General features: G+C 35.7%; 1 protein-coding gene across 2 annotated transcripts in view; it reads right to left on the bottom strand.

Annotated features, from left to right (window-relative positions):
- Window positions 1-26,269, bottom strand: part of ZNF385B (zinc finger protein 385B) — a 317,392-nt gene that overhangs the window by 54,232 nt on the left and 236,891 nt on the right. For both annotated transcript variants that reach the window (XM_081241867.1, XM_081241868.1), the window contains one exon: window positions 7,554-7,664. In XM_081241867.1, coding sequence (XP_081097993.1) covers window positions 7,554-7,664 — 111 coding nt within the window. The remainder of the gene's footprint in view (window positions 1-7,553; window positions 7,665-26,269) is intronic.

Genomic DNA, 26,269 nt, shown 5'->3' with positions numbered 1-26,269 from the left:
TCATGACTGCTGAGACCCCTGCTGGATGACAGAGAATGCCAGGGCTCCAGCAGAAACAACACTAACGCCTCTTGAGTGGCAGATGGAGGGTGGAGGCAGTTTGTTTATGCAAGACAGAGAATTTGTACTGTATTATGTAAACTGCTAAGGAAATCAGGAAGTGGGCATAAGATTAAAACCACACAAAAAGAGATATGGGCAGAAAGGTCCAGGAGAGCATACGAAATAACCTTCTCCAAATGAAAACTGCTAAGATGACAAAGATGCCAAATGCAGAGGGAAGTAGCATTGTGGATGTATCAGTTACACACTAACTGCAGTCATATGGGAATTGAGGGTGATTGTTGCGTGACTGCACTTTCTGAAATCTCAGAGAGATTTACAGGAAAGAATAGGAGAGTCAGGTCACCTACAGAAATGTTCACACAAATAACTGGTCACCCTGTCATTTTAACTTCTAAGCAATTCCTTAATTTCCTGTCCATTTGTATTTAATAAGTCTTACGTAAATCAATGAAATGGCATGAGGTCATCTCCTTATGTCTTGAGACATGAGGCAATAGAACACAGCAAAAAGAACAGTGGTCTAAAATGAGAGATAGAGATATTGGATGACCAAAACCCAAAAGAAAGACAAAAACAACACAACAAAATAAAAAACTTAGAGGAACCACAAAGTAAAATTTTTTTAAAAATTGAACTATAAATGATTTGATTTATAATGCTAGTCAAAAAGTAATAGTGTAAATTCAAAAAATCAAATGAGTTAGCTCCAAATTAGGGGTCAGCAATTAGGGACCCTGCATCTCATGCTGAATCAATTGTGTTATTAATGCTGAGTATCAAAATTTCAGGGTCAGTTCCTGAATTAGAGTATATAAAACTTCATTAAAAAGATCATTATGCTCTCATTTCCATTTGCCCATGATGCATAAAGGATCCAGTCATATGTTAAAGGTATTTATGATTACCTCTGTTCTGAGATAGCAACAATAAAAGAAGATCATCTCTATTTTTAAACATTTAGGAGTACTAAGTTGCCCTGATTTTGTGTAAAAATCTGTTTAAGGATCAGTTTCCTTTATCCTTCTGCCACTATTCTCTAAGAAATTGAAATTAATACAAAAATTAGAAATTATTTGGGATCTGCCAACTTTCAACCTAGCCAAAAAGAGAAACGTCAGCCTCAAAAATATTTTAAAAGCTTGTGTTAAAAGTTCTAGTTTCTAGTCATTTCGTATGAAAACCGAAAGTCCAATAATATTGAGAGTCTTCTTTAAAATTAACTATGAAACAGTATAGAAGACCTATTTCTCTGGCAAGGCTTAACTCTAGAAACATATTATTTCCCAGCTAAAGGGAAAGATTCGGATTTAAGCTTAACAATTTATAGGCATACTAGAGTTGCTGTGCACTCGTTCACTGGAGAAGAAGGGAGCATTCAGGCCCAGGATAATTTCATTCAGTGCTCAGCTTAAACCATGTTAGAAAAAAAAAGGTGGCCAAGAAGAAACTAGGGACACGGTTGCTGCACACATTTGTGCAAATGTCTGGGACTCAGTTGGAAAGACACATTATTCCTGGACTGCAATGCTTGGCCCCTGGCAAAGTTAATGGCGTCAATCTGCAAAGATTCACTTCGGAAATGTTTGTGATTAATGCTTGCTCATTTGCATAACGCTGTATTGTGTAAATAAAGCTGTAGCCTTTTGCTTTCCGACAGTGGGGTTCTACTGAGATGATAAAAGCTGGACAAAGGGGGCTACTGGACACTTAAACTAGGTCACATTGAATTTTAATGCATGAAGTCTGCCCTGGTACAGTTTATATGGGTAATGGAGAATGGCAGAATGTAGTCTGTTTACTGAGCAAATCTGCCTTCCAGATTTTTCAATAAACATATTTTCTACACTGAAGAGTGAAGTCAGTTCAGTCTCAGGTTGATTTAGAAATGTTATTAAAGAAAATAAGGATGAGCATCCTCTTAATTCTTACATTAAAATGTAAATAGGGGGGCTTCCCTGGTGGTGCAGTGGTTGAGAGTCTGCCTGCCGATGCAGGGGACATGGGTTCGTGCCCTGGTCCCAGAAGATCCCACGTGCTGCGGAGTGGCTGGGCCCGTGAGCCATGGCCGCTGAGCCTGCGCGTCCGGAGCCTGTGCTCCGCAACGGGAGAGGCCACAAGAGTGAGAGGCCCGTGTACCACACACACACAAAAGAAATGTAAATAGGGTAATTATAAAATAATAAACTCTCCCCCAAATAAAGAATGCTCAGTTTCAGAGCTCAGTTATGCAGATTATAGCACCATTACTAAACACTGAGAACATGTATATGTCACACGTGTGAATTTGCCATCCAGACTTTGTGGTTTTACTGCCCAGAGTCTAAGCATGACTCAGAAATTTAATTTATTTCTCCATTATCAACAGAGCTTTTGAGTGGTGACAAGGAAGCCAGTGGTCACATGCTCATGTGTGTACATCTGTTCATGTCCCTGTTAGTAAATACAAAGAAAATTAGTGACATCGAATGAAGCTCAAGTCAAAGGTGAATCTGCTCCTAGAGCAATTCTGGGGTGTAGAAAGAAGATTGGCATACCTCTCCCCAGACGAATGAAAAAATAAAAAATAAAACTCGTAGTCATTCTTTCTGAGTCTTACCTATTCCACCTGTAAGACGGAAGTGTTTATATCCTGTCCTTCTAAAGAAATACCATGGAAATGATTTTCAGTCATAGAGCTGGAATGGTCCTCCCAAAGATCATGTAGTCCATTTTAGGTTACATTACAGAAGAGGAAACTGAGGCCCACAGTAGTGAAGTGGTTTATCAAAGTTCAAAATTAGGATTTAAATCACATTCAAGGACTCTTAATCCAGTGTTTTACACTGTGCAGCCTTTCTATGTATGGAGTAATGAAATACAGAGCAGAAGACCTGGAATATGTTCTGAGAGGATCTAATAAGGTTAATCCTTGCATGCTTTCATTCACACTGTTTACTAGTAAAAGTTGCTGCTAGACTCTGGAGTCTAGTATGTATAGGGCTTGGCATAAAATAGGAGCACAATAAATGCTAAGAAAATGAGTAAAGTTGTAAGGCAACAGTATCATTGGAGAGTTGTGGATTTAGAGTCAAGAGGCTCAATTTTTTTTTTTATTATTATTATTTTTTTGCAGTATGTGGGCCTCTCACTGTTGTGGCCTCTCCCGTTGCGGAGCACAGGCTCCAGATGCGCAGGCTCAGCGGCCATGGCTCATGGGCCCAGCCGCTCCGTGGCACGTGGGATCTTCCTGGACCAGGACACGAACCCGTGTCCCCTGCATCGGCAGGCGGACTCTCAACCACTGCACCACCAGGGAAGCCAGAGTCTCAAATTTATGTCCTATGTCTATATTTATTGGCTATGAGAATCTATGTTAACTCCAAAGATAAGGAACAACCTAAGTGTCCACCAATAAGGGACTAGTTAAGTAAACTATGGAACATCTACACATAGACTACTGTATTAGTTTTCTATTGCTGTACTAGCAAATTACCATAAACTCAGTGGCTTAAAACAACACACATTTATTATCTTACAGTTCTGGAATTCCGAAGTCCAACATGGGTTTCATTGGGCTGAAACCAAGGTGTCAGCAGGACTGCATTCTATTTTGGAGGCTCTAGGGGAAAATCAATTTCCTTGACTTTTCAGCTTCTAAAAGCTTTCCACATTCCTTGCCATGTGGCCCCTTCTTACACCTTCAAACCAACAATGACCAGTCTAGTTGTTCTTATATCATATCACTCTAACTTCCTCTTTTGCCTCCCTCTTCTATTTTTAAGGGGCTTTGGGCCTGCAGGAAAATCCCAGGTAATCTATTTTAAGGTCAGTTGATTAGTGCCCTTAATTCCATTTACTACCTTAATTCCCCTTTGTCATACAAGGTAATATAGTAAAAGAGTCCAGAGATTAGGATGTGAACACCTTTGCCTACCATATCTATAAAAAAACAGTGAGGGAGCTTGCTATGTTCTGGTAGGGAAAATTCTCTAGGATAAATTGTTATGTAAAAACAGTACAGGGCAAAAAAAAGTGTGAATAGTATGCTACCTTGTATGTAGAAAAGGGAAGAGATTGAGTACATATTCAACCTCAATCTGCATAAACAAACCCAGGAAAGATAGGCAAGAAATATTAAAGTGGTTACAGATAGACAGGGAAAGGCACGGAGGGTGGGAGGATGGGGAATAGGATGGAACAAGATTTTTCAATGTACCTTTTAAAATTAATTTGCTTTTTGGACCACGTAAATATGTTTTTTTAATTCAAGGGATTCATAATTGCCTCAAAGTCCTTATTATTCACTTGATGGTCAAAATATTTTGCTTTGCAGAGCCTGTCTATCATAAACCTTGTTACTTTTCTCTTCTTTAACTCTATCAGGCAGATCCTCATTTGTCAGTGGCTTTGTATTAAGCTGTTCTCTAACATGACATTTATAGACTTCATGAAAGTCTGCATCTTTTGCAAGATTTTTGCAATTTTACTTTGCGATCTCTTTGTATTGTATTATGAGATGTTTTCAGCATCAGGTATTGCTGCAGTGGGAATGCTAGAACCAAATATGGAGCATGTCTTCTGGTGGGTATTCATTTTGTAAGTGGCCAGTTAAGTAGCAAACATTTTCATTTTATATTCATAAAGTTACAGAGACGTTAATTTCCCTATGTGACTATATAAATTTGGATAATAAGTGGGCAAAATTGTTGAATATACTTGGATCTATTTCAGTATTTATTATTCTGTCTTTTCTTAAAAAATCCTTTAATTATTATACCTTAAATCTAGTAGTAATATTATAGTTTAATATATCTAGTAGGTATGTCTCTATGATTAATTAGTCTTCAATTTACAAAATATTTGACGATTCCTATCACATTGCATTTTTTTCTAGTCAGGTTTACTGAGGTATACTTTACATACAGTAAAATTCCTTTTTAGGTATTGAGTTCTATGAGTTTTGAAAAACAAAAACAGTTGTGTAACTACCACAACAATGAAGATTACAAATGTTTACATCACCCAAAAATGTTCCCTCATGCCCCTTGGTGATGAATGCCCCAACCCCACCCTCAGACCCTGTTAATTACGGGTCTGATTTCTGTCCCCATAATATTGTGTTTGGCAAAAGTTTTATAAGTGTAACCATACAGTATATAGTCTTTGTGTCCAACTTATTTCATTTAGCATACTGCCTTTGAGATTCATCCATGTTGTGGGATGTATTGGTACATCATTTCTTTTATTGCTGAGTAGTATTCCATTGTATGGCTATACCACAGTTTGTTTATCCATTCATCAGTTGATAGACATTAGGATCAATTTCAGTTTGGGGCAATTACGAATAAAGCTACTATAAAAGACACATGCATGTGAACATATGTTTTCATTTCTCTTGGATAAATACCTAGAAGTGGGATTGCTGGGTTGTATGGGAAATGTATCTATAACATTATAAAATTTCTTATAAATAGCTACCAAACTGTTTTCTAAAGGACCTGCACCATTTTGTATTTCCAACAACAATGAATGAGAGTTCCAGTTGCTCCTCATCCTTGCCACTTGGTAATATCAATTTATTTAATTTTCATCATTTTAGTAGGTATAGTGGTATCTGATTTTGGTTTGCATTTCCTTAATGGCTAATGATGTTGAGCATTGTTTTACATATTTATCTGTCATTCATATTTCTTCTCTGGTAAAGTGCTTATTCAAATCGTTTGCCCATTTATTATTTATTATTGAGTTATAAGTTATTTAAATATTCTGCATACAAGGCATGTGTTTTACAAATATTTTCTCCCAGTCTGTAGCTTTTCTTTTCAATTTCTTAACAGTGTGATAGTGTCATTTGAAGAGTAGTTTTTAATTTTGATGAAGTCTAATATATAAGCATTTTTATAATTCATATTTTTGTTTCTTAAGAAACATTTGCCTAACTCAAGGTCACATAAATTTTCTCCTGTTTTCTTCTAGAAGTTTTATAGTTTTAAGTTTATAGTTTTATATATATATATATATATATATATATATGATCTATTTGAAATAATTTTTATATTTTGTGTGAAGTACCAGTCAAGGTTCTTTTTTTAAATTTACAAGTGGATATCCAATTGCACTATTTGTTGCAAAGATTAGCCTTTCTCCATTGAACTGTCTTTGCAAGTTTATTGAAGATCAACTGACCGTATAGGTGCAGGTCTATTGATCAATATGTCTACTGTTCTTTCACCAGTATTGCAGTCTTGATTACTATAGGTTTTATAGTAAGTATTAAAATCAAGAAGCATGAGTTCTCAAACTTTGTTCTTCCCTGAAAAACATTTTGGCTATTATAGGGTTTTTCTTTTCTATGTATATTTAAGAAATAGCTTGGCATTTTCCACAAAAAAAGCCTTCTAGGATTTTTATCTGGGTTGTGCTGGGTCTATAGATCAATCTGGGGAGAAATGACATCTTAACAATAATGAGACTTTGAATGAATTGGCACTACATATTTCTCAATTTATTTAGGAACATTTTAACTCTTGAATAAGGAATTTGAGAAAGATTTTATCACGTGCCAAAAAAAGTCATTGGATTTTCGGTTGAAATTGCATTAAACATACTTTTATAAATCATGAAAAGCATATCTCCTCTTTTCCAATGACTATAATTTTCATTATGTTTCCTGTGTAGAATTATCAAAATATCGTTTAATGGATATTCAAACAAAGGTATTTATTATTTCAGTATTTCCAAAACTCATGAATCGTATAATATACTCTTGGCAAAGTGACTTCTACTGTGAAGTAACTTGGGAAATATCACATGCAATATGCATCCGCCAGATTCAGATTTGCATTGCTCATTGGCTTTACTTGGTCATTGGGTATTATAAATATTCTAATATTATTTATTTTGATTTTATGTTATTTTATTCTACATTTTAAAATCGACTTTCGTAAAATATTGATTTGTACCCTTTTCTTGCTATCATTTTTCTTAACAGGATGGTTATGCTTGCCAGATAAAATAATTTACAAAGCTTTCCCTGTATTTCCATAGTCTGGGAAAATATAAATTGTATAATAAATTATTCTCTCAGGTATTTAATATGATTTGGCACACATACATATAACGTGACACTTGTTATCAAGAGTAATAACAATGGTTTTCTTCAACATTCATTGCATTTTTTCATATTTTCATTGCATTTTAAATGTTTAAGAATATTTTCTGCTATTCAAGTATTTTTGAAAAGTAAATATAACTGGTGGGATTAAGTGTAAAATGGTATAGGTGAGACATTACATAGAGAAATCCTTGATTTTTGACATTAGCCACTCTGTTGTTCAAGCTTCTAATGTTGAATCCAAATCCCTTGAAAACCTAGCACACTGAAATAAGTGGGCCATCAATTGGAGGGGCTGCTAGAGAGTATGTATATACGAAGAGATGTACATATTCAGAACAATCAGACTTAGAGCTTGACAGACTACAGAGCACAATGAAAAGGTGATACTCACATCCGAGTTAAAGCGAAGCTGACAGACATTACAAGAAATAACTTGTTTCTTCTTTGGGGGAATGGACACTCCAAATGTGTGGTTAATGACTGCTTTTTGCACAGGATCCATCTAAAGAGCAAATGACAAAATAGTCAATTTATAACTTCAAAGGATAGATAATAGTGTGCGCAAGTAAAAGTAGCTGTATTATTCCTTAACGTTTTAACTTTTAGTTCCCAAACAAGGATAATAAAGACTCTCATTCGATAGTAATGTATTTATTTCCAGGAATTAAAAATAGAAACAAAAAAATTGGTTTGAAATCGTAACACAAAAAAATCACAGGAGAATCACAACATTTCAAGAAATCTTATATCTATATAAGAAAACTTGAAAAACCTTAAAAGAATCATAGAACTGGGCCTCCCTGGTGGCGCAGTGGTTGAGAGTCCGCCTGCCGATGCAGGGGATACGGGTTCGTGCCCCGGTCTGGGAGGATCCCATGTGCCGCGGAGCGGCTGGGCCCGTGAGCCATGGCCGCTGGGCCTGCGCATCCGGAGCCTGTGCTCCGCAACGGGAGAGGCCGCAGCAGTGAGAGGCCCGCGTACCACAAAAAAAAAAAAAAAAAAAAAAAAAAAAAAAAAAAAAAGAATCATAGAACAAGAAAACTTAAGATCTAAAGATCAGGGTTAAAATTAACTTGTTAATGTTTTCCCTATGTGAGGTAATAATACTTAAGATGGTCTGAAATGATTTCAATGACGACTGTTACAGATGTATTTAAGTTTCTTAGTTTTTTATTTGTGGCAAAGTCATAAATGACAGGCTTTATCACAGCACAGAAAATGCTGACCTTTATTTTAAAATAATTTGTTATTGTTCATGTACTCTAGATATTCATTCTACTGGAAATGCATGTCACTCAAATGCCTATAACAGATTGGTTAATATGCAACCCCTGCTTAAATATTGATCAAGTAAAGTTCTGACTTATAACCTGTGACTTTCTCTCTTTGGTTTGCATTTACCATAAACAGCCAGAGAAATATACAGTGATACCATAGAAAAAGTATGCCACAAAGCCATGAAAGTATTTGGAAAAAGAAAGAACACTATCTGCAGAGCCTATAAAAAGAGAGACACAGCAGTGATTCTCTTGTGTACTCCAGATAATAATCTCCAGCATTAATGTCAGACAACTGGCAGTTCAAAAAACAATGACGAACAAAGCATAACTTATAAACAGATGTAACACGAACAAGGATAGATCCATAGACACCATTGTCTAGGAAATCTCCAGAGGTTAGAACTTAGGACTGGATTAGTTGATGATATTTGGTAGAGAGGGGAAATGAATACTATCCCTGATGAGGCATATGCATCAACAAAGTGCAAAATCAGCAGTTAGAAGAACTTAAATACATTAGAAAGGAGGGTGGATTACAGAATTATTGAACAGTAAAGTAGCCTTTTTTTTTTTTTTTGCTACAAGTTTAAGTGAGATGACAGGACAGTGTATTCCCACTATAAAGAAAAGTTATGTGGTTTGGAACGCTTAAAAAAGTCAAAGGGGAGTTTTCTGGAGTGATAGAACTATTTTATATCTTGACTGTAGTGGTGGTTACACAAACTTATACATGTGTTGAAATTCACAGAACTAGGCACATTCCCAAAAAGTCAATTTTATGTATGATAACTTAAAAAGTGAAAAAGAAAAAACTGTTAAGAGTATTATGTTTAACTACTTTGGGATTGACATATATACACTACTATGTATAAAATACATAACTAATGAGAACCTACTGTATAGCACAGGGAACTCTATTCAGTGTTCTGTGGTGACTTACATAGGAAGGAAATCCAAAAAAGAGGGGATATATGTATACATATAGCTGATTCACTTTGCTGTACAGCAGAAACTAACCCAACATTGTAAAGCAACTATACTCCAAGAAAAATTTTTTTTAATTTAACCACTAAATGTAAAATATTATTACTAGAAAATCTGGGGATTTGTTTTGCTCAAGGTTATAAGTGATTGTATTAAATTTTATTAAATGAGAATTTTTTAAAAAAACCCTCTATGGGCAAAGAAAATCTCAAAAGATCAGAAAAAAAACCTTAGTTCACTTTCTTACTAACAACTGCATACACTTAAAGTCTCATCCATTTGCAAAACATGAACCTGTACTTTCTGATCATTACTAGAGATGGCAAATCAGTTTGGACAGGCTTAAAAATAAAATAGTCTAACTATATTGGCAGGATGGAAAAACTACACTGTTTTGCAAAGTTAAAAAAATAAGAGCATTTTATTGAGATATTTTCTGTTCTCAGGCTCTAAAAAAATACATCTAGTGATGTGTGAACTATATAGGATAAAAGTATATGAATATTTCCTAATCATATTTTCTGCATGCCATTTTTATTATTTTTGCCGTATCTATATACTATTGTATATGTTATTATGATTCACTTAACATTCTTTCTTTAAAGCAAATTAAAAGACTTTTAAAAAACAGCAGCAATATGCATGAAAACATAGTTTTCATGTATATCCTTTCCTATTACTCATTTCAAAAGTATATTGAAAGTTACCATTAAAAACTAAAACTTCCATCATCCAAAATAAATGCACTATCCTAGTTATTCCCATACTGCAATATGGAAACATAGACAAAAATACATCTACAAAAATTTAGCTCCAAATTTTTAGTAAACAAAAATATCTGTTGAGAGCTCCAACACAACCCTTAGATATAAACATTCCCTTTACATTTTTGAAATTGTTAGCTGCCTACATAATTTTTCAAGTAACCCCTGATACAAATTTATCTACTCAAATCTCACATTTGTACCCTAACAGCCTGAAAATACTGTTTATGTTCCCAAGGCTGAGCATTCTCTTCCTGAAAGGTGAGTTGTGGCTAAGCACCCCCAATACTAAGGCAGGCAAGTTCCCAGCCATCTGCTCCATGAAAAGCAAACTAAGGAGGTTCCTTCAAGAAACTCTTAACTAAACTCGACTTCTCTACTTTACACATATAATCCTACTTGTCCTCATAAAACACAGTCCTTTTACCCCCTTCCTTGTCACCTGTCATTAACTCCTGCTGCCATTATATCCTTTGAATGACTTACCACTAATCATATGAAAATTTTACCTTCCATGTTTCTCACTGGGAACAAATTTTTCTATTTTCCACTTGATTCTCTATTTTGTTATAGGTATTTCAAGAAAAGATCTACTTTTTTCTAAATCTTGTTTATCTTTCTCTGTTTATCATAGAATTATATAATTATACTTCTTATTCAAATGTCACTTGGGAGGACATGATTTAGTTGAAAGAAGACTTTAAATGGTATAAGAAAGAATGTTCCATTGGCCAATTCTTCTGGTATCTTGAAACAGACACTGCCCAGCTGATGTTTTGAGTATATGCCATCTGATGCAGTAACTACAAATACCTGGGTCATTTCAGTGGGGTCCATAATTAGCAATAACATAGAAAAGGCTTTCAGATCTTTCTCTTTTTTAAAAGTATAAAGTAGTAAAATCCTGAATTTTTTTCTTGTAGCATTCCTACAATACTCTAAAAATTAGATAAAAATAATAAATATGATGTTAATTTATATTAACTTAAATTTTTTCCTCCACTAATGCAAAATCAGTTTTCTCTAATCATAATGAGATATGTATAACTAAATCAATGGCAAGTCTTTTATTCAATCACCAATTTTCAGGATAAATAAAAAAATCAAGATGAATAAAAACATTCTCATAAACTCTAAAATGTGATAAATACATGTGATTCAATTTAGTATAGTCAAAACTATATATCTATACCATAATGATTTCATATGTAGAGTACTCAGCAAAATTATTGGAGGTACTACAATTATACAACAAACTCTTGAAGTTTTAAAGATTTTAATAAAGATGTTTGAAGTGTTTTTAAACATCTTTATTAAAATGTTTATATCACTTTTAAATGAACAATTGCCTTGTTAAACACTTAGATTAGGTCATACTAGTTCACACTGCACAAGAAAGCTGTCTGTGGATTGAGAAGATTGTTTCACTGGTAAACAACGCTAAAAAAAGTTTTTTTTTTTAAGGAAAAAACCCCTACCACATAGCTCTAGCTACCAATATTCCTTACCTGGCAGAATTTATTGGTCCCAAATAAGCCTCTTCTTTTCTAAAAAAGTAAAAGTCAGAAGTAGTCATCTGGAATTTTGAGGCTAGCAAGCACATTCACACAAAATTTTTAAAAATCCATTTTCTTTGCTCATCTCTGACTAAAAAGCCTGAAATGATTACTAACTAAAAAGCAGCAAGAGTTAACACTTTCCACTTCTGCTAATGAAGGTCATGTAGAAATGAAAAACAAAACCTATTAGTGCAATTAACTGGTAGGTCATAAAAATGAAAGATGGGGTTGTGGCTTTTACCAGGAATTGAGGAGATGATTGGAGGCTACGTATGGACAAATTAACTATTCTATTACAGTACTTATAAAAGGAATTAGTGAAGGTGGCCTTATCACACCATCTATTATATTTTCAATATCAAAATAAGAACAAACAGATAACTTGATGTATTCACCAAGTTTATGGAACTACAAATCTGTGTGAGTTTTTTTTTAAAGATCTACTTTCACTGAGTATTCCAAAAAGCAATTTATATCCACACAGAGTAAGCAATCATATAAAAACACATGCAGTTGCAAAGAAAACCTATAGCCACAGGGAAAAGAAACACAGTGCAGCACTTCACTAAAGTCAGGATGAAAGACTATGGGCGGGCAGAGAATCTAAGGTAGGGACTACACGATCAAATGATAGTACTAGATGACATTTATATTTGAGATAACTTTCCTAGATGGAATTTTAGGCAAAGAAAATAAAATTACAAACCTTTCAACTATCTCAATAATTTTCAAGGGGATGAAGTTCGAATTGTATTCTTGTAAGAGTCTTACAATGACTTCACTACCCATCCAGTGGGGCTGGGTGTGGGAGTAAACCAAGCACCACCCAATTAAAAAGCAAAAAAGACTGCTCAAGAATTATACACGTCTTTCTTATATGTGGCTGGGTATCCATAATATTCTTAAAGATGAGGACATTTCATCTTAAACTTAGCTATCTGCTTTAACCAACATTCTAAAAAGTATTTGGTCACCACTTGTACAATATAGTAGGCAATACTAGCTTTTCTACTAAACAGAAGTAGAAACAAGGTTTTTGACTTTAAAAAGTTAAAGATCAATCATGCAACAAACATTTCTGGAGGCCTAATATGTTTCAGACATTGTCCCAGATTAGATGGGGTAGGATGAGTCAAACACAAGAAAGGACATTATTGTAAAAGTTAAAAAGTGAAAAAGGATGGCGATTAAGCAAAACACTGAGGCACGAGAAGGCACATAAAGGTCTGTCCCCTCTTGCCCCACCCCTACTTTAGACTTTTCCCCCCTTTTCTGATTTTCTCACAATTCAAGCATCCAGGATCCTCCCTTTAACAGTGACATCAATGTGTTATCCTCCTGGGGTATTTGCCTTTTAATTCCTTTCTGTAGCTGTGTAATAAGAATAATAAACATCTTAATAAGAGCAGCTTAGATTTAGAGCTCTCACCACGTGCCAGGAACTATACTAAGGGATTATCTAGTGTATTCGCCACCATCACATGAGGCAGATACCATTTTTATCCTCCTTTTACAAATGAGGAATCCGAGGCTTTGAGAGGTTTAATAACTTCTCACCCTCAAGTTCGTAGGTCTGAAGCCAGGAGTCAAGCTGAGGCGAGAGTCTCTCCCCCGACTCTTCCCTGCTAACGGACCACCAAGCAGGGATGCTGGGTATCATGTGTGGCACTGCTGTAGAGTGTGAGAAATGGGAAGAAAGGAGGAGTGTTCCTAGAATTTCTGCAGCCTGGAGGGCAGCTGTCTAGTCAAGCTACACATAAGGCCTATTGGTGGCTTGTTTTTTTTTAATGTATTTTTTAAATTTATTTATTTTTGGCTGCGTTGGGTCTTCGTTGCTGCACCTGGGCTTTCTCTAGTTGCGGCAAGCGGGGGCTACTCTTCATTGCAGCACGCAGGCTTCTCATTGCAGTGGCTTCTCTTGTTGCGAAGCACAGGCTCTAGGCACGTGGGCTTCAGTAGTTGTGGCATGTGGGCTCAGTAGTTGTGGCACACGGGCTCTAGAGCGCAGGCTCAGTTGTTGTGGTGCACGGGCTTAGTTGCTCTGCAGCATGTGGGATCTTTCCGGGCCAGGGATTGAACCCATGCCCCTGCATTGGCAGGAGGATTCTCAACCACTGCGCCACCAGGGAAGCCCCTACTTGGTGTTTGAGTAAAAGTTTCCTGGAGAAGTGAGTCTCAGTTTTTCTCTTTCTGACCAATGTATGCCCTTCTTAAGATAAGCCCATTTCTTCTTGGGTTACTTCAGGAAAGCCATAAATAAAAATTGGGGCTGCCCTGTCCTCTTTCCCCGTTGTAACTGTTGGGCTAGCACACAGAAAAAAAAGAAAGTTCCAGGAATACTTAGAGATTACATGTAGCAGGTGATGGTCATCATTTGCACCTGTCCTTGATTTCTGCAAAGCAGATCTCAGCTACTAAATCCTTGTGACTTAGGGCTTTCTGGAAGTTTGGCAAAGCATCAGTTTTTTAAACTGCAATATTGTAAAATTACAGTAGTACAAAAAGAATGACTATTTTTTCATCCCTTCCTTTTTCATTGTTGGACTTATGGAAAAGAATGAGACAATAGGGTCTCATTAGAACTTCAAATATTCATGAAGTGACACCTTTAAAAGTGATAGCTTATGTCACTGAAGAGAAATATTTCTGTGAAGTTACTTCAAAAAGGTTTTGTCTTTTATATTGAAATACTCTGACCACATGCCTTTATTATTACTGTTTTACTTGTTTCCAATCCTTGAAAACTTAAATAGAAACAAAGCAGACACAACTGTTGCAAGACAAATTCCTTTTCTCAAAGATCAGGAAATACAAACAACTGCATATTGTTGGCAATGTTAGTTCAACCACACAACTGTACTGTTTTGGATTTCAAATCAGAAGTCTCAATAAAAATAAACCACATGAAATGTTACACTGGAGCTGCATGCTACTGTGAGACCTGCCTTTTTGCATCTGGAACGTGTAAAAGTTGAGATTTGCCATCCTGCCACTGCTTTTCCTACCCAGAGCATCCTGACAGGGGTCCACCAGAATGCCATCACTGTCACTGAAAGGAAGACAAGTGACATGCCACGTTCTCCACAGACTGTTGATTCAATCATGTGCCATATTTAGCTCTTTGCTAAAACCACACATTGGCTGTGACTTGCAAACAAAATCAGCCGTGCCCCTGTACCACAGGGATACCATTACTCCACCAGAAAGTTAACCAGAATTGGCATAAAGGCTAAAATAACATTCACTTTAGAAAATAATAGGTCACACTGATCTAAGTCTCAGATCCAATAAAGCTATTATTATTATTATTATTACTACTATTTTATCAAAATGTTGTAGACCTTTACATATTTTGAGGCTGGTTGACAATTAGAAGGATCTGATTGCTGCAGAAACTAAGTGGGATCCCGGGATCCCTTTCCAGAGCCTCCCTCGTACTGGTCAAAAATCCCTGTAGAAAATATAAGTGGAGTCTGCCCAGAGATTTGAAGCAACCAAGCAGAGTAGAGCATAGGTTAGAATTTCATTTTTTTCTTTTCTTTCCTTTTTTTTTTTTCCCTTAAAATGAATTTAGAAAGTTTGATACCTTTCACTCAAATTCCATATTGCCAGGCCTTCTTTGAAAAGCTCTGGGATTCATCAAATAAGCGTTATATATTCCACTGACAAAAAGAATGACTAGAATAAGGAAAAAACACCCTGGGATCTATTTTGAAGATCTATTTTGAAAGGAAACTAAACTGCATTTTCCAGTAGTTTTTTGGGAGAAATTCCACCTTGGTTTCATTTCTAGAAGAATAAAAAAGAAACATACATAGAATGTTAGAGATGTGTGTTTCTGCCATAAAATAATGTCTTCTTTCTAGAGCCCTCTGATAATAAAAAGTGCAACCTTTTTAGAGATTATTTCATATCAACATAGACAGTTCTGTCCTTGGGAATTTTTGCTCCTTTCCAACACATCACACTTTTATAAATGTATAATTTTCAATTTGCACAAACACTGTATTTTATTGAAAATTGATTCATTTAACAATAGTTTCTTAAATGGCTATCATGCACTGTTTTAGGAGCTGGACATACAGTAGAGAACAAGCCTTCAAAAATACAACATTCTAGTTGGGGAGACCTATATATGTATCCCCTGCTTTTTCAAAGTCTGCTTTACGCCACTTGGTTTTATGGAAGACCTACATTAGTACCTGTTTTCACTAACTGAAAGAAATCCCAAGAGAATTTTTGCTTTTATGAAAAAAGTTGAAAAATGAAAATAGCGTTCAGCATTTCTTTTGTGCAAACCTTTATAGAGGCACTGCGCATCTCAAGCAGTGACAGTGGCACCACCAAGCTCCTTCCCGGGAAACTACACTGAGCATCTCAGGATCAAGCCGCCATAGCTTTGAACTGTGTGTGTGAGCATCTATTCTTTATCTGGATTTATTTTGTGCATCTATTAGCAAGACATATCCTAAACTAATTGCTTCTTCACTTTACAACATTTCTACTTAGGAAAGATGTCATAGGAATTCTCCATTTTGGGATAGTGGGGGAAACCTGTATATCTAAAGTTATAAATAAGGTATTTTCAGAGTGTTTTAAGTACTATGAAAAAAATAAAACAGGAGAACGGGAAAGAAACACAATTTTACCAAGGACAATTCCTAAAAACATTTTCGTTGTCTTGATACAACTTTGATTCTGATACTTTCACATGTAAAACCATACTAAGTATGTAAAGATAAGGACATTATCCCATGATTTAGATAGTTGATACAGAATTCGGAATCATATCACTGGTAAAAACTGTAAAGGGCATGCTCTTCGGCTTTCAAAGCCATCTATGAGATCTCCACAGAGGATTTTCTTCAACTACCACGTCCCAAGACAACAACTGGGACACCACTCACAGCCACCACTATCATCATGTCCTTAAAGAGAACGGGAAACTAAAGTGATCTGTTTTGGAAGTTCTCTAAGGATGAGTGCTTAGCGCTAGATGCATCTTACCTGGAGACCTTCCTAGTGGGTTTCTGGTACAATGTAGTTGGCCTGGTAGTTTTTAGTGAATAACCAAAATACCCATGAGTTACTTCTCTGTTTTTTAAATAAGTACATATTTTGGCTAAGCTCTAGCATTTTTTTGTGAAGATATCATATGAAAATAATGTTTTTCACTTTTAACACTTTTAGAACTTTAAAGAGTTACCAAATGGTACAAGCAAAAAAGCTGAAAGGAAAGCAGGGGGTGGTTTCACCATCCCCCCCTCTTTAGTGGAAAACCAGCTTAACACATTGATGGATAATTTTTAAATTGTTCTAAGTAGAAGAAATAAATTTTAAGTTCTTTTTCAGACAGTAGTTATTTTGTTAATGGGAGATGCCCTAAGATTACACCCACACACCTTACTGAAGCTGAATGTCTAACTCTGACAGTAGATCCTTGTATGTAATCATATGGTCAGTGCAAATGTAAAATGTTCCATTTTCCTGGCTGGCTCTACATGCCTGGTGATTTTCCATGCTGCCAGGGATCAAGAGTGATGCAGCAAAGCTGTAGTTATGCCGCTGGGTAATTTGAGAAGCCACATCAAAGAGCATTTCACAGAGTTCAGTTTAACAAATAAGACTTTCAGCTTACGTCTGCAATGGGTATGAGACTTAATTGAAGGTTCGCTCATACCTTACTACACGGACACACACATACCCAGCAACATTTTGGGTGTTGATATTCCTATTGAAACATTAGATGAGTAAACTTAAGGACTGAAATTCAGTAGCATATGTAACCATATTCAGGTTAAAAATGTATTTTGGAAGGTCTAATTGGTTAATATGCATTTTTAAAAATTAATTAATTAATTAATTAATTCGTTTTTACTTTTGGCTGTGTTGGGTCTTCGTTTCTGTGTGAGGGCTTTCTCTAGTTGCGGCAAGCGGGGACCACTCTTCATCGTGGTGCATGGGCCTCTCACTATTGTGGCCTCTCTTGTTGCGGAGCACAGGCTCCAGACATGCAGCTCAGTAGTTGTGGCTCACTGGCCTAGTTGCTCCGCAGCATGTGGGATCTTCCCAGACCAGGGCTCAAACCTGTGTCCCCTGCATTGGCAGGCAGATTCTCAACCACTGGGCCACCAGGGAAGCCCAATATGATGTATTAAGGGAGCCCAGACTATGCTCAATTCCAATTCAGGTGCTCATTTCAATGTAGGGAAAAGGCATTAAGGTATGAGCTAAACTATATCTCCTAAGGAAATCCAGTCCTTTTCTTTCTTTGTTTTCATTCTTGAATAAGAAATGCTTAGATATGACTTGAAACCATGAGGAAAGAGAGGTGTTTTTCCATCAGGATACAAAGAAAGTTCTTGAAAGGGTTTTCATTTTATGTTTACTATTTGATGTTCCTATAACTAAAATAATTTTTGGCCAATGCATGCATACAGATTTGAAAGATCAGTGACAACTGTCAAAGGCAAGGTAACAAAAAGTTTCTATGAAATTATTAGATGCACTTTTGAGAGAATATGAGAAAAGTTACAAAATTTTTAAGAAAGATGAAAAACTACCTGGAAGAGAATTAATAAGAATTTAGCTCTATTCTGAATTTTAATAGCATAGAAGAAGAAATGAAATGATGACAAATACTATTAGTAATTTTTTTCTGTGGAAAAGTTACTATCTTCAAAGTATTTATACTTTATATTTCTCAATGAGGTATATTCATATTTCAAAAAAACAAAGAGCCCAAGGCGTACATAGTTGACAATAAACTCTCTCATCCAAAGAAAAACACTATTCAGAGTGATGAGAACAGAAACTGGATTCACCAAGAGAATCTAAAATAAATGAGTCAGGTGTTACCTATGTTTTATTCAGTATTTTGTTTCCTCAGGGTGAAATAAAAATAAAACAAGAAATAAACCATTTCAGGAATATGGACTGAAGTATAGGTTTTCAGTAGATGTGCAAAATACTAAACAAGATAGAGATTCATTTGAGGATAGCTTATGAGAACTGATTCTTCTATAGGACATTGAAAGAAGACACACATCCTGAGGTTTGGAAGGATAGGCTAGTATCTTATATAGAACACAGTCACCTACTTCTTGGCCTTTCCTTTTTTCTTTTTAAAATAGTGGCTTGAAAACAACCCTCAAACTTGGTTCCAGGATTAAATTTCCATAACAAAATTCAGAGCCAGAAATAAGTTTGAGAAATATCTTTTAAAAAAACTAGAACTTTTTGTTATTTAGGAGGGAAAAAAAGGCATACAAATAACCAAAGACTACTTGCTGATGCTTATGAATGTAGTTTTTAAAAATTATTGGTGCTAAATCTCCAAATCTAAGTAGTGATAAATTTTCCTATTTTCTGGGAAATGGGCTAAAAAAAATGTTACAAGGGCTTTCTAAGAGACTAGAGAAGTAATGAGCTTTCTTGATTTAAAAATCAATACACCTGCTGAACAGCCAAATGCATTAACTGACATCCTTTCAAAACCATTCTGTCAAAGCTAAGTTTGAAAGGCTGTTCAGTAACTAATCAGATATATCCTGATGCTGAGGCAAAACAGGTCTGTGACACAAATTAAAAAGGCTTAAGATGAAAAGAAAACCCCACTAGGCAGGAAGAATTGCAAAATTGGAAATCTGGACCTGTTTGGATATATTCTTCATGCTGTAAAGCAAAGTAGAAATGAAGTGTTTTTTCCTGAAACAGAGAACAACACATTCCTTAGTCTGGCACTCAGAAGAAACCTGACAGGTGAGGACTAAAAGGCTCAGTGCAAGGTGACAAATCTGGAATGCTCCAATACTAGGCATTGTGGGCTCTCCCATGACACACTGTCATGACACAGCGGTACAATGTCAGAGATCGTCTACATTTTCAAACTGTTTTTTATTTGTTTTGAATTTTAGAACCTTCCCCCCAACTCTACCCCCAAACAGAATCTTAACTGGAAATTCAATATAATAAAACACTGAAAACAGGTCTGGTTAAAGCACGTAGGTCAGGTCCCAGTCTCACCAGCCTGATTTTAGTCCAACTTCCTCACATGAAAGTGAGAAAAGATACGGAGAATTTTAGTAACTTGCTTGAGCCTCTTCAGCTAAGACCAGAACCCAGATCTCCTGCTATGGTTCCCAGATTGGCAAATAAAAATCTTTTTTTTTTTAAACATAAATGCGTCAAATATTACATAGGATATTCTTGTAATAAAACTGATTTGTTGTTTATCTGAAATTCAACTTTAACTGGGCATCTTGCCTTTTATCTGTGCCCTTCCCCCATCCCCATTCAACGATGTCACTGCTCTCACAACGTTGATTCTACTGGTCCTCCTTTTTCTTGCAGGCTTACCTGTCACACTTAACATTTTAGGACTTTAATTAGGAAAGTGGTCCCTGAGTGGTTTTGCGGACAGGTGATATCAAAACCATTTTATGTTATATATTCACCTTGCTATTGCCTTTTTGAATGGATGTATATGTGTATACATATCAACTCTTCTCAGCAAAAAAACATTTTTGGTTCAACTCTGCATTTTTATTATACAAAATATACCATACTTGTAAAATAAAATAAAGAGCTTTAATAAAGTGCCTTCCTCTGCTCTCTGGGGTGAGAACTACTTTATTGAATAAGGCACTGTTAATGGTACAGCTTGACATTTAACATTTATTCATTTGATTTATAATTATTTTTACGTGATTGCAAGGAGGCTATAGTTCAAACCAAAAATAGTTTAAACTGAACTGCTTTCCTCTCTTTTGAATTTGTAAGGAAATCTAGTCACTTCTGGGTAAAACTGTTTTATCTACCAAACTTATTTCAAATATACACAAAGCCCTTTCTGTCCCTGTATGTTCTGAGTAAAGCAATATATATATATGAGAAAAGTGAATATAGCAAATGAAATCATAAAGTTAAAAATGTGCCGTTTGCTTATATTTTGGCCACGGATTTGGCATTAATATTTCCTAATCAAACAATGGAGAAAAACCTACATGAATCACGTAGCAAGTTGTCATGAAACACAAAATCCCTTCATGAAGTCTCATGAAGCAAAAATCATTTGTATTTATAATCTACCTACTTCCTTTGAAGACTTTCAGAAACATTTCTGAATTATTCTGTTTTCCATTCTAAAATTCAATCTCAGGATGCTGGTTCCAAAGTCTTCCCAATGCTCATTTGAAAATTTTTATTCACGCTTCTCTCTCCCCCAACACCTAACACTTACTAAAATGGGACAAATACTTATATCTAACAGCATGAGAAGTTGATATGTCACTTTATTTAAAGGATAATTAGTCAGGAATCACCAAATTTCTGCCTCTCAACAGAACAATATCACAATAACAATTGTTGGCAGTTATCAAACCACTGAAGTCCGAGTGGCCTCCTGAAGCTGGGGTTAAAAGCTGACCTCTGGAAATCAATCATGTTCTCTGCAGAGAAGAATATTTCAGTGATATGAAAGCTGAAATGGAGACTATAATCTTTTGTGATTACCCTCGAAGCTGAAGTAAATGCAAAAAGGAAAGTCTATGAATTGCTGATAATTTCCTTTGATGACCGATTCCCAGGAAATTCTGATATTACTCTTGCTCTGTAACAAAAATGATGGTTCCCCAGAAGTGCAGCTTCAAAGAACTCCACATCTGGGTGTCATAATTCTTCTTCAGTAGCTACTCACCCATTAAAGGGGCTGGGCCTGTGAGGTGGCAGCTCTCCCTCAGAAGACAATGGAAGGTCTGATTGCACAAGGATTGATGAGCTATGTGCCACAGGCTCTTTCTAGAAAGTTCTTTTATGAAGGAACTAATTTAAAATGTATCTGTTTTAAACCTTTTTTCCCCCCACAGAAGTCTAAAGATTGATTACTTCTCTGCTGTTCCTAATAGCTATGGAACTATGAATATCTTGGCTTGTATATTTTTAAAGTTTTACTTAGGCTGATGTTTGTATTCTAATAAAAAATAGTTTTCATACATATGTACATATTGTTACAGTCTATATAATATTTGGGGATAGACTATAAAACTACTAATCTTTTTTCAGGAAGCATTGAATCTACAGTTAGATGTCACACCGAATTTACAGTTAGGTGTTACTGCACAGGTTAAGTGGGTTTTTCTTGTATGATTGGCAATTTAAGTTCAGAAAAAAAGAAGGAGGTAGGGTGAAGAGAGATCTGTAACAGTCAAAAGTCCAAAGAATTTTTAGAATAGATTTCCCTTATCAGTACATGAAGGATAAATGAATACGCCGACTACTTTGAGTTTAAAATATTTTTTTAAATTGCCATTTTAACTAATGTCAGTTTGATTAACAAATAACATGAGAATAAAGGTTCTATGTTTGGAAGTCAACGGTGTTTTAAAAATATAGCAGAACACATCTTTGTGTCTTAGGTGTCAATGACAATGTGTCATTGGTACACAGCTTTCAGGTTCAAAATACCTTTATACATAGCCTTCAAAGTCTAAATATTATTGAAAGTAAATGGAGAAAAAAGGAATCCAAACAAACCAGTTATGGTTTTTCCCAACCTCCACTCAATATACCCTCTCCCCAACCCTGCTCAAGATTCATTATCCCTCTGTATTGTTTTCAGGCAGTCAGGTGATTCTGACCTTTAGGTATGCACTACTATTATCTCATTCAAGGTAACACAAATTGAGCACTTGCTTAGCACCAGACATGACTTCTTTAAACTGACTGTAAATTTCTTAAACTCAAGAACGAGGTCTTGGCCGTAACCTTAGCATCTACCTTGATTAGGATTGCTCTAATGCACAACGCCAGCCCCAGTGATAAACATAACTTGGTTTACTTAAGGTAATTGGTTAGGAAGATGAGATCAAAGAGATAGAAATATTAATAAAAATATTAATATTATTTATAAGAATAGAGCTTTTCTGTTTAGGAATCGTTTCATAAACATTATCTCATTTGAAATTCATGGGTATTTTAAATTATTAAAAATAGGATGGTGATATGTTATATTGTTTTTTTCCAGATACTAAATTCTAGAAATTTTCTAAATATTCAGTCATATCCTTAATTCTCCATAACCATAATAAACTCAAATTTTCATGACGTAGTAATATAGACTAGGAAGGTATCACCCTAGTTTTTTTTTTTTTTTTTTTTTTTGCGGTACGCGGGCCTCTCACTGTTGTGGCCTCTCCCGCTGCGGAGCACAGACTCCGGACGCGCAGGCCCAGCGGCCATGGCCCACGGGCCCAGCCGCTCCGCGGCACGTGGGATCCTCCCGCACCGGGGCAGGAACCCACGTCCCCTGCATCGGCAGGCGGACTCCCAACCACTGCGCCACCAGGGAAGCCCTCACCCTAGTTTTAAAATGAGGAAAGTGGAGCTAAGTGATTTTCTCAAGACCAAAGAAAACGAGTCCAGCTGTAGTCTTCTGACTCTTGTCAAGTGCTCTTCCCCATGTAATGAAGTAGGTGGCTCTTCCCTCTTCTCCCTTCCCCTCAGGTTCCTGCTTCCCAGGGTGGTATGAAGCAGAGTGCAGGCCAGATAGGACTGTTAGAGGTTTACTTTGGAACAAGTCAAGCAGCCTTATTTCTCAGATCAAAGGGAACGCTCCAAGTGGCTTTTTGGGAGGAAGCTGTGTATAACTGATGAATGAGTGACTGACTGACTGAATGAATGCCACCACCCCCTTTAGAAGGTAAGTACTTCAAAAGTTGAAACTTAAGTATATACCATGTGATAGTGACTATTGGTAATCATTTTAGCATCTAATAGCTTCAGCTCATTTTGGGAAATGGAAATTTTGTGGGTTTGATTATCATGACAATGAACCATTTTACACATAGACCCAGACTAATTGTTGTTTTAATTGTTGGAGACTTTCTGCACATTTCTAATTATTTGTGAATCATAAGCCTGTGAAAGAGATCACATATATTTCTTACTACACCTCTCAGATCTTCACTTGGCTCTAGAAACTGTTCATAATAAGAAAAAACAAATATGAGACTGACAAGACAAATCTATCTTCTAAATAGAATATAGTGCAAAGCCTGATATTAGGAGCCACAGTGATTTATTGGGTACTTAAGAAAATATGCCCCACACAAATAACCTGTGAGAAATACACACATTTAAATTCAGGATACAGTAGGGTGGAGACCAGCTCTTGCTTGTCTGATATTTAGCTTTTTTTTCCTTTTCAGTGGCAGAGCTGTCTATTGGAAGAAATGAGAAGACTGGATTATATTCTACAACCTTCTGATCTGCAAAAAGCGTACAACAATGACACATGTAGCATATTTCATACGTGGATTGTTGAAAGAATTAATTGTAGAATGTCTTTAAAATATGCTAAAGCCCTCTGATACTAGAATTCCATGAAAATAAGGTATTATTCATATAAATTATGTTCTTTCATATTATCCCAAGCATCAGAACATAAAAAGGAAGGTAAGAAAACCTAAATTGACAGCTAAATCTGTGAAAAAAAGTATTTTTCCAAGATCCCTACTGAGCTCCGCAAAGATGTTGAAACTTCACAGATTTGCTAAATAGCACTCCAATTCATCTTTAGCACCCTCAATGGCAATTATAAAAATAAAGGAACTGGAATATTCCAAAACATGTTTTTCTCTCCCCAAAAGAGATTTGAGACCTAATTTTGAATACAAGAATCTAGAGGGAGTAAAAAAAAAAAAAATGGTCTGTGCTATTGGATGGGTTCCCAAGCTTTGATAAAGGTTTCTCAGGGAACACTACCATCAATTAATGTTTATAGAGCAACCAATTTAGAAATACCTTTTCTGGGCTAGAGGGAATGTTTTGTACAATAATATTTTGCCACATTTTATATTTATTGAGCTCTCCTACTTTACCCCAGGCATAAAGAGCCTTGGTCACTGAGAGAAGCTAAGAACAAGGTTGTTGTTGGTTTCTTCTTCCTTTAATTAACTGGAGATTTGTTAAGAATAAGATACATTTTTAAAGAAGAGGGCCTGACACACACTTTTTCCAAGTTGACTCTACTCTTAAAAAATTCTGACCTGGGACAGCGCCAAGACTGAAGACCTGTCTTGCCAGAATATCTGATGTGGCCTCCAAGTACACATAATCCTTGAAACTCTAGCACTGAAGATGAGGTCCCAGAGCCATGTGAGGTTAAGACTAGGACGATGAAAGGGACATGCAAGAGGACATAGCATGGTGGGACTATGGGTGCCTCTTTTCACAGGCTCCTGAAACCTTGTGTTCCCTTACCCCTTAAAGGTCCATCAAAGTCTTAATCTGATGTTTCTTGGCAGCTTTTATCAACTGAATTGACTATTTATTATAAGCAGAATCCTCTGTTATCTTATGGTGAATTATACAAGAGGAAGAAGTAATTTCTATCAGACAGTGAGCAGCTTCTGCCTTTATTCCCTATAACTTCTTCCTAGCACAATGACCGGCACATGTAGACCTTCAGTAAGTGGTTGTGAATGCATTCCTTTTCCTAGATAACCTGAACAAATAATTTCATTAAGGACAGAAAACACATATGACCACATATTATATAAGCATACTTGTGTATATATACATACCATCTCAATAATATCTACATATTCTAAAGGGGTTTCAAGAATGAGTAAAGGGATATTTGAACACAGTCTTTAGTAGATAAATCTTGAGATTTTTTGAATAAGGCAGGGGACATGAATTAAGCTTAAAAAGGACATGTTTGTGGTTTGAAGAGTAGAGGAAGACAATAATACTGAAGATCACTACATAGTTTGTTTTCCTTCCAGTGGTCATGTTTACATATTTTTTCTCTCTGCCATGTTCAATAGTGATGTAAAAATTTCCAGACAGTAATCTATGCTTAAATATCTGTACAAAAATCTTCCACAGTTTTGTAGCACATTTCAAAGAGTTCCTATAACCACTGATTTTTCTAATGATCTGGAGAGTGTTGCTGTTGACTTATCTAAATCCAATAATAGGCTGTCATCCTCCCCTCCTCCAGTAAATTTGAGTAACTGTGGAAAGTTTCAACTTGGTATATTTCTTTAGAACATATGAAAGAATATGACCCACTGATATATTTTAAGCATATCATGAAAATAAAATTCGACCATATTCTCTTTTTTATTTGACTGGGACTAATGTGTCATTTCAAGTACTGGACATACTACTGTCCTAGGAAATATGGGACATATAACATTTTATGACAGGAAAGCATTACTAGAGTAAAAAAGAAGACTCAAATGGCAAAAATTCACTTTGGATTGTATTAGCAGAGGTAAGATATTTTATTTAAATAAAACTAAAGAAAAATTTAAACAAAAGAAAAATAAGTATTTAAATATTTAAATAAGGACTTCATTAAATTAATAAATATATTAAAAGCAGGTGAAACATTGAATGTTCTAGCTTACTTCAAGTTTCTTTATAGTAACATCTTATGAGAAACATGGCATGAATTAACAGCAAAGTGAATGTGATTTTGATTCCCTATTTCTTTATTTTGGACCTCCTTGA

The sequence above is a fragment of the Mesoplodon bidens genome (assembly GCF_964165515.1).
Source record: "Mesoplodon bidens genome assembly, chromosome: 8".
NCBI classification, from domain to species: Eukaryota; Metazoa; Chordata; class Mammalia; order Artiodactyla; family Ziphiidae; genus Mesoplodon; species Mesoplodon bidens.
The sequence above is the reverse complement of the archived record's forward strand: the minus strand, read 5'-3'. Positions and strand labels throughout refer to the sequence as shown.